The following is a 10,096-nucleotide window of genomic DNA, read 5'->3' as shown; positions in this document are numbered from 1 at the left end:
CAGGTGGGACTAGTGTAGATGGGGCATGTTGGCCGGTGTGGGCAGGTGGGACTAGTGTAGATGGGGCATGTTGGTCGGTGTGGGCAGGTGGGACTAGTGTAGATGGGGCATGTTGGCCGGTGTGGGCAGGTGGGACTAGTGTAGCTGGGACATTGTTGGCCGGTGTGGGCAGGTGGGACTAGTGTAGCTGGGACATGTTGGCCGGTGTGGGCAGGTGGGACTAGTGTAGATGGGGCATGTTGGCCGTTGTGGGCAGGTGGGACTAGTGTAGTTGGGACATTGTTGGCCGGTGTGGGCAGGTGGGACTAGTGTAGCTGGGACATTGTTGGCCGGTGTGGGCAGGTGGGACTAGTGTAGCTGGGACATTGTTGGCCGGTGTGGGCTGGAGAGAAGGAAATGGTGAGGTTTCAGGATGATGGGCAGCTGTAATATATGTTGCTGAGCTCTGCTGTTTGTACAAACAGGCACTACATGGATGCAAGAAATAATTCCTCTCATCTACAACGGTGGGGATCTGACAACGGTCCTCACTGTTCCAAACTGGCGTCGGGTCCCCTGGTTAGAGCACGTTACTGCTAAAGGCTTGCTGGAGGAGAGACCGTCTCCCCGACAGATGGTGACCCACCTTCATTACGACATGATGCCAAAGACCTTCTTTGAATCAAAAGCCAAGGTGAGGTAGCGTTGGTTTTTCCACCCAATTAGCAGCGGTAGAGTTGCCGCCTTACAGCGAATGCAGCGCCGGAGACCCGGGTTCCATCCCGACTACGGGCGCCGTCTGTACGGAGTTTGTACGTTCTGCGTGGGTTTTCTCCGAGATCTTAGGCTCGACTACACTGGAATTTAGAAGGATGAGAGGAGATCTTATCGAAACGTATAAGATTATTAAGGGGTTGGACACGTTAGAGGCAGGAAACATGTTCCCAATGTTGGGGGAGTCCAGAACAAGGGGCCACAGTTTAAGAATAAGGGGTCAGCCATTTAGAACGTATATGAGGAAAAACTTTTTCAGTCTGAGAGTTGTGAATCTGTGGAATTCTCTGCCTCAGAAGGCAGTGGAGGCCAATTCTCTGAATGCATTCAAGAGAGAGCTGGATAGAGCTCTTAAGGATAGCGGAGTCAGGGGGTATGGGGAGAAGGCAGGAACAGGGTACTGATTGAGAATGATCAGCCATGATCACATTGAATGGCGGTGCGTACAGGCTCGAAGGGCCAAATGGCCTCCTCCTGCACCTATTGTCTATTGTCTATCTTCGGTTTCCTCCCACACTCCAAAGACGTGCAGGTTTGTAGGTTAATTGACTTGGTATAAATGTAAAAATTGTCCACTAGTGGGTATAAGATGGCATTAGTGTGCGGGGATCGCTGGTCGGCGCGGACCCGGTGGGCCGAAAGGGCCTGTTTCCGCGCTGTGTCTCTAAACTAAAGTAAACTAGTAGCGTGCGGTGAATTAGGTGATAGCAAATTGATCGTAACATCAGTATGGAGGGTGAAGGGGCTCATTTTTTCCCCCTTTGATTCTGTAACTCCCCCCCTGGTTCATCCTCCCCCCCCCCCCCACACACTCTGGCCCATTTACTGCGGTTATTTAGCCAACCAACCAACCAACCCCCACATCACCGTATGCGTGGGAAGGAACTGCAGATGCCGGTTTACACCGAAGATAGACACAAAATACTGGAGTAACTCAGCGGGACAGGCAGCATCTCTGGAGAGAAGGAATGGGTGGTATAGAAACATCGAAAACATAGAAAAATTGGTGCAGGAGGAGGCCATTCAGGCCCTTCGAGCCAGCACCACCATTCAATATGATCATGGCTGATCATCTAAAATCAGTACCCCGTTCCAGCTTTCTCCCGATATCCCTTTGGTTCGAGACCCTTATTCAGACGTTAGTCGAAACGTCACCCATTCCTTCACTCCAGAAATGCTGTCTGTCCCTCCGCTCAGTCCGCCTTAACCTACCTGATCTCCCGGTGGCTCAGCACTTCAACTCCCCCTCTCATTCCCAATCTGACCTTTCTGTCCTGGGCCTCCTCCATTGTCAGAGTGATGCAAATTGGGCACTCTGTGAAACGTCACCTATCCATGTTCCCCAGAGATGCTGCTTGACCCGCTGAGTTACTCCAGCACTCTGTGAAACGTCACCTATCCATGTTCCCCAGAGATGCTGCTTGACCCGCTGAGTTACTCCAGCACTCTGTGAAACGTCACCTATCCATGTTCCCCACAGATGCTGCCTGACCCGCTGAGTTACTCCAGCACTCTGTGAAACGTCACCTATCCATGTTCTCCACAGATGCTGCCTGACCCGCTGAGTTACTCCAGCACTCTGTGAAACGTCACCTATCCATGTTCCCCACAGATGCTGCCTGACCCGTTGAGTTACTCCAGCACTCTGTGTCTCCTGGCCTCTGGGTTGTTCGGGAGTTGAAGTGCTGAGCCACCGGGAGATCAGGTAGGTTAAGACGGACTGAGCGGAGGGACAGACAGCATTTCTGGAGAGAAGGAATGGGTGCGTTTCGACTAACATCTGAATAAGGGTCTCGAACTAAGATAATCGTGATGTTGTAATCTTGCTAAACTGTCAATGGTTTTAAAACTAGCATCACTTCTTGCAGACTGAATATATTTGTGTTAAATTTTGTAGGTGATATATGTGGCCCGCAATCCAAAGGATGCCCTTGTGTCCTCTTTTCACTACCACAATATGGCCACGTTCCTGGAGGACCCGGGCACTTTAGAGGAGTTCATTGACAAGTTCTTGGAAGGAAAGGGTAATTTTCCGTATTTGTTTGGTTTAGTTTAGTTCCTGGTGTGTACTTTGCCACTTGTTAAAAGTATTGTTAAGTTGGGACATAATTGCACCAATATCAAGAACTGAACCCAGGAAATGGAAAATAGTTTTTCTTTAGAGATACAGCGTGGAAACAGGCCCTTCGGCCCATCGAATCCCCGCCGACCAGCGATCGCCCGTTCACACTAGTTCCGTGTTATCCCACTTTCCCATCCACTCCCCGACACACTGGGGGGCAATTTACAGAGGGACAATTAACCTGCAAACCCGCACGTCTTTGGGATGTGGGAGGAAACCGGAGCGCCCGGAGGAAGCCCTAACAGTTTATTTTAGAGATACAGCGCTGAAACAGGCCCTTCGGCCCACCGAGTCCGCACCGACCAGCGATCCCCGCACACTAACACTATCCTACACACATGAAAGACATTTTTGCGATTATACCGAAGCCAATTAACCTACAAACCCACACTTTGGAGTGTGCGAGGAAACCGGAGCACCCGGAGAAAACCCACGCAGTCACGGGGAGAACGTACAAACTCCGTACAGACAGCGCCCGTGGTCACGATGGAAGCCGGTTCTCTGGTGGTGCAAGGTGCTACCCGCTGTGCCATCGTGTCGCTCGTTATATTTGTAATGGTTTATTATTGTTAATAGTCACAAGAGTCAAGAGTGTCTAATCGTTATGTGTACGGAAATGGAACAATGACATTTATACTTACAGTAGCACAACAGGTTGGTAAACACAGTACTCAATAAATAACACAGTAAAACAAATGAAAAATGGAAGTTCAATAAATAAAATTTGGGCGGCACGGTGTCGCAGCGGGTAGAGCTGCTGCCTCACAGCGCCGGAGACCTAGGTTCCATCCTGACTACGGGTGCTGTCTGCACGGAGTTTGCACGTTCTCTCCGTGACCTGCATGTGTTTTATCCGGGTGCTCCGGTTTCCTCCCACACTCCAAAGACGTGCGGGTTTGTAGACTAATCGGCTTGGTGAAAATTGTAAATTGTCCCCAGTGTGTGTAGGATAGTGTTAGTGTGCGGGGATCGCTGGTTGGCCTAAGTCTGCCCCTATCCATTATGAATGCAGTCTAGATTTTAAGCCCTTCCGTGCTTTGATAGAAGTGATTGTTTATACATTAAAGAATATTGTATTTTTTATCCTCATTGAGTTATTTTTGTTTTGCTTCTGGTAGTGATGTTTGGCTCCTGGTTTGACCACATTAAGAGCTGGTGGCCATTAAAGGACAAGGATAATATCTTGTTTCTAACCTACGAAGAGATGCTGGAGGTAGGTGAATGAATGAATGAATGAATGAATGAATGAGTACTTTAGTGTCACATGTGGCAAGTCACAGTGATATTCTTTGTTTTGAAACATAGAAACATAGAAAATAGGTGCAGGAGAAGGCCATTTGGCCCTTAGAGCCAGCACCGCCATTCATTGTGATCCGTTGTGACCTGCTGAGTTACTCCAGCACTCTGTGAAACGTACGTCACCTATCCATGTTCTCCATAGATGCTGCCTGACCCGCTGAGTTACTCCAGCACTCTGTGAAACGTCACCGATCCACGTTCTCCACAGATGCTGCCTGACCCGCTGAGTTACTCCAACTTTTCGTGTCTACCTTCGGTGTAAACCAGCATCTGCAGTTCCTTCGTACACATTTCGCCCGTTAATGCTTGAAACACTGTTTTGTTTTCTACACTCAACAGGATAAGTTGAAATGGCTTTATAACAAAACTAATCCAGTGGTCAAAAAAGTATTTCTAATTTTGATAGATGCAGGAAAAACGTTCCCAATGTTGGGGGAGTCCAGAACCAAGGGGCCACACAGTCTAAGAATAAAGGGGAGGCCATTTAAAACTGAGGTGAGAAGGAACTTTTTCACCCAGAGAGTTGTGAATTTGTGGAATTCTCTGCCACAGAGGGCAGTGGAGGCCGATTCACTGGATGAATTTAATAGAGAGTTAGATAGAGCTCTAGGGGCTAGTGGAATCAAGGGGTATGGGGAGAAGGCAGGCACGGGTTACTGATTGTGGATGATCAGCCATGATCACAGTGAATGGCAGTGCTGGCCCGAAGGGCCGAATGGCCTCCTCCTGCACCTATTTTCTATGTTTCTATGTAATTTGTCGTTAAAGTTTATTCCTCCCCACTTCCCTCAGGACATGCGAGGGGCCTTGGTGAAGCTTGGGGGCTTCCTGGGCCAGCCGCTGAGTGACGTCGCAATGGAAGCGATTGCAAATCAGAGCAAGTTCAACAACATGAAGCAAAACAACATGTCCAACTACAGCTTTGTCCCCACGGACCTGATGGATCCAAAGAAAGGCAGCTTTTTAAGAAAAGGTAACTTGGAAAGGATTTTGCCTCGGTTGGCACGGTGGCGCAGCGGTAGAGTTGCTGCCTCACAGCGCCGGAGACACGGTGTAATGGCAACTTCAGTCTTTTCCAGTAAACTCTTTTCTAATTGCCATTACTATACAGGGAGTGGGAGTGATCTTGACACAAATCAAAGAGAGATCTTCAAGACCTTTTTTTTCCATTTAATTAGTCGTTTATTTAAGTAGTTGTACAAACAAAGGGATGAACATACCAGGCTGTACTTACTTTGCATTCTGGTTGCTCTGTTCTCCCCGTCTGCCTCCAGCTCTCGTTGTAGGTCTGGTAAGAACTGTACCTCACAAACTTCCCATGTCTAACTCCTCCCAATCCTTGTATCCACAGATATACCACCTTGTAATGGCTCCTCCCAGTCCGTTATGCCCATATATGTATTCACCTAACGACAGCCCCCAAGTGTCCAAAATAACACGGCAAAATAATATAATATGCTCACAGCAACCGGCACAAACACACATGGCTCCTACACACGGGTTTGATCCTGACTACGGGTGCTGTCTGTACGGAGTTTGTACATTTGTATGTTCTCCTCGTGACCTGCATGGGTTTTCTCTGGGTGCTCCGGTTTCCTCCCACACACCAAAGACGGACAGGTTGGTTGGCTAATAAGCTTGGCAAAATTGTAAATTGTTCCGTGTGTGTGTGTGTGTGTGTGTGTATGTGTGTGTGTGGTAGTGTGTGTGGTGGTGTGTGTGTGTGTGGTAGTGTGTGTGTGTGTGTGGTAGTGAGGGTGTGTGTGTGTGGTAGTGAGGGTGTGTGTGTGTGGTAGTGTGTGTGTGGTAGTGTGTGTGTGTGGTAGTGTGTGTGTGTGGTAGTGTGTGTGTGGTAGTGTGTGTGTGTGTGGTAGTGTGTTAGTGTGTAGGAATCGCTGGTCGGCACGGACTCGGTGGGCCGAAGGGCCTGCATCCATGCTGTATCTCTAAACTAAACTAAACTAAAGTCATTTGAATGTTTTCGACATCAATTGAGAGTCAAGGGTCAGGACTGTTTAATTGATAAATGTATCGATGATGAAATCCTGTTTACCTGCTCCAAGATAACATATAATAACATTTAAAAAATCAATAAATTACACCCCCTAAAACTATTGCCAAAAAGCCCAAAGTCCTTAGTGTGCAATCAGGACAGTTTGCCGTTCATAGTTTAGTTAGCATCTCTGGAGAGAAGGAATGGGTGACGTTTCGGGTCGAGACCTTTCACGACTTGAAACGTCACCCATTCCTTCTCTCCAATGATGCTGCCTGTCCCGCTGAGTTACTCCAGCTTTTTGTGTCTATCTTCGGTTTAAACCAGCATCTGCAGTTCCTTCTGATACATTCGACCGTACAGTTTCGATCGCCCCGACGCGAGGGATTCGGACTGTCGGCTATTGGGGGCTTTGATCGCCCCGATAGCCGATGGTTCAACAGCCCCGGCCACGGGAGAACAAAGAGAAAGACGATTGGACTTTATCACCTTCCATCACAGTGAGGAATGTGGAATCTGCTGTGGTGGATGTTTATGTTACATTTTACTTTATGTGGCCTCTGACTTGTTGCTTTTCACTTAGTATGGCGGTATGATTTTAGATTTAGAGATACAGCGTGGAAACAGGCCCTTCGGCCCACCGAGTCCGCGCCGCCCAGCGATCCTCGCACACTAACACTATCCTACACACACACTAGGGACAATTTTTACATTTACCCAGTCAATTAACCTACATACCTGCACGTCTTTGGAGTGTGGGAGGAAACCGAAGATCTCGGAGAAAGCCCACGCAGGTCACGGGGAGAACGTACAAACTCCGTACAGACGGCGCCCGTAGTCAGGATCGTTCCCGAGTCTCCGGCGCTGCATTCGCTGTGAGGCAGCAACTCTACCGCTGCGCCACCGTGCCGCATGTAACTCAAATTTACCGGTAACTCAAATTTCACTGCACCTTAATTGGTACACGTGACAATAAACTGACCTTGAAACCGATACATAGTTTAGTTAGTGTTGTGTAGTGTTCAAGAGGTTGTTAGGAAGAAGCTCTTCTTGAACCTGGAGGTCACTGTTTTCAGACTCGTGTCCCATGCTCACCACGACGGGGGTGAAATGAGAGCGTGGCCAGGGTGGTGTGGATCCTTGACGATGCTCATACTCATGATACTTACTTTATTAGCCAAGTGTGTTTTGCAACATACGAATAATTTCATTTGCCACACAGGCATAACCAATAACAAGCAACAGGACACACAAAATACATTTTAACATGAACATCCACCACAGTGACTCCTCCACGTTGCTCACTGTGATGGAAAGCAAAAAAAAAAAGTTCAGTCTTCTTCCCTTCTTTGTCCTCCAGCGGTCGGGGGCCTCGAGCCTTCAGTTGACGGGACGATCTTGGCTCCCGTAGCCAGCGGCGTTTGGACCCTCCTCGTCGGGGCGATCAAGCTCCTGCATCGGTGGTGGGGGGATCTCAGTTCCCCCGGGAATGCCGAGCGATCTGCCCCGGGTCGGGGCTGGTCGAAATCTCCTGCCGGCTGCCTTTACGAGGCAGCAACTCCTGTAGATCCCTTCGATAGTGTGGCGGTCAGTACCTGCGATGGATCGGGCAGTGTTGACCACTTTTTATAATAGAAACATAGAAAATGGGTGCAGGAGGAGGCCATTTGGCCCTTTGAGCCAGTGCCGCCATTGATTGTGATCATGGCTGATCATCCACAATCAGTAACCCGTGCCTGCCTTCTCCCCATATCCCTTGATTCCACTAGCCCCTAGAGCTCTATCTAACTCTCTCTTAAATCCATCCAGTGATTTGGCCTCCACTGCCCTCTATGGCAGAGAATTCCACAAATTCACAACTCTCTGGGTGAAAAAGTTCCTTCTCACCTCAGTTTTAAATGGCCTCCCTTTTATTCTAAGACTGTGTGGCTGGACTCGCACAACCTGGTTCTGGACTCGCCCAACATTGGGAACATTTTTCCTGCATCTAGCTTGTTCGGTCCTTTTATAATTTTATACGTCTCTATAAGATCCCCTCTCGCCCTTCTAATCTCCTTCGTTCCTGGGTTTTCGAGTTGCCGATCCAGGTTGGATGTGAGAAGTTTTATGCAATGCAGGTTCCTCCTGCAGGATTCCACTGACGTCTTTCAAAAAATAACTTAATTGAATGGAATAACTCTCGTTCTAGGCATTGCTGGTGACTGGAAGAACCATTTTACCCCGGCTCAGACTGAGCATTTTAATTCCGTGTTCGCCCAGCGGATGGAAGGTTTAAATTTCCCGTACTACCAAGACTGAAGGTGCAAGGAACATTTGTCCAGGATCTCGTAACATTTCTTACTGCCGCTAAAGCTAGATTCAGTTCGCAAAAAAATATGATGTTTCAGTCAGTCTTGCCTTGCTTTGACTTGCCATTGTTTCTGTACTATTGTGATGTGGACCGAATGTACAAATAGTGTAAGAAAATAACTGCAGACGCTGGTACAAATCGAAGGTATTTATTCACAAAATGCTGGAGTAACTCAGCGGGTCAGGCAGCATCTCAGGAGAGAAGGAATGGGTGACGTTTCGGGTCAAGACCCTTCTTCAGACTGACCTGCTGAGTTACTCCAGCATTTTGTGAATAAATACCTTCGCTCTGTACAAATAGAATCATCCATCTGGCTGCTGATGCTTGAAAGACAGACACAAAACGCTGGGGTAACTCAGCGGGTCAGGCAGCATCTCTGGACAGAAGGAATGGGTGACTGACGTTTCAGGTCGAGACCCTTCTTCAGACCGAAACGCCACCCATTCCTTCTCTCCAGAGATGCTGCCTGTCCCGCTGAGTTACTCCAGCATTTTGTGTCTACCTTCGGTGTAAGCCAGCATCTGAAGTTCCTTCCTACACATTTCGTCTGCTGATGCTTGAAACTCTGTTTTGTTTTCGGCACTTAACAGGATAAGGTGAAATAGCTTTATAACAAAATTAATCCATCGGTCATAAATGTATTTCTAATTTGTCTTGAAAGTTTTACATCAACTTTATTGCTTTCATGTTTACTCTTTTATCAAAAAAACTATGCTTTTGAAACTGTAACACTATAATGCTGTAAAACAATTAGTTTAGTTTAGAATTGTCACGTGTACTGAGGTACAATGAAAAAAGCTTTTTTGTTGCATGCTATGGAGTCAGAGGAAAGATTATACATGATTACAATCAATCAATATGTCCACAGTGTACATATACGGGGTTAAAGGGAATAATGTTTAGTGCAAGATAAAGTCGGGTTAAAGATAGTCCAAGGGTCTCCAAGGAGGTAGATGATAGGTTGGGGCTGTTCTCCAGTTGGCGATAGGATGGTTCAGTTGTCTGATAACAGCTGGGAAGAAACTACTGCATGTGTGGGAAGGAACTGCAGATGCTGGTGTAAACCAAAGATAAGAGACAAAATGCTGGAGTAACTCAGCGTGACAGGCAGCATCTCTGGAGAGAAGGAATGGGTGACGTTTCGGGGTCGAGAACCCTTCTTCAGACTGGATACCTTCTTCAGAGTCTGAAGTAGGGTCTCGGCCCGAAACGTCACCCATCCCTTCTCTCCAGAGATGCTGCCTGTCCCGCTGAGATACTCCGGCATTTTGTGTCTACCTTGGGAAGAAACTATCCCTGCCTGCCCCGTACTCTTTGCTCAACCTGTTGTAATTGTGTATAGATTGTTTGTACTCATGTATTGTGTGGTCTGTCTGGATACCTGCAACACGCCAACAAAAGCTCTTGTACCTCAACACGCGACTATAATTAACCAATCTACCAAATTGCATTTGGGCTTTTACTCCTTAACATTTTCTGTGATTGTTGTTAATGCATTGATGAACTTTGTGCAAAACAAAACTGCAAACTAACTTGAACTTTTACTTCTGAAATTAAAATGCGGAAATATTAATAAAGG

General features: G+C 47.5%; 1 protein-coding gene across 1 annotated transcript; it reads left to right on the top strand.

Annotated features, from left to right (window-relative positions):
- The first annotated feature begins 464 nt into the window (after nt 1–464).
- Nucleotides 465–10,096, top strand: LOC144594665 (sulfotransferase 2B1-like). The gene is made up of 5 exons (XM_078401486.1): nt 465–673; nt 2,651–2,777; nt 3,994–4,088; nt 4,967–5,147; nt 8,356–10,096. The coding sequence occupies exons 1-5, from the start codon at nt 476–478 to the stop codon at nt 8,463–8,465; spliced, it is 711 nt and encodes a 236-aa protein (XP_078257612.1). The 5' UTR covers nt 465–475; the 3' UTR covers nt 8,466–10,096.

The sequence above is a fragment of the Rhinoraja longicauda genome, chromosome 6, assembly GCF_053455715.1.
Source record: "Rhinoraja longicauda isolate Sanriku21f chromosome 6, sRhiLon1.1, whole genome shotgun sequence".
NCBI classification, from domain to species: domain Eukaryota; kingdom Metazoa; phylum Chordata; class Chondrichthyes; order Rajiformes; family Arhynchobatidae; genus Rhinoraja; species Rhinoraja longicauda.
Note: the sequence above shows the minus strand (reverse complement) of the source record. Positions and strands in the feature narration are given on the sequence as shown.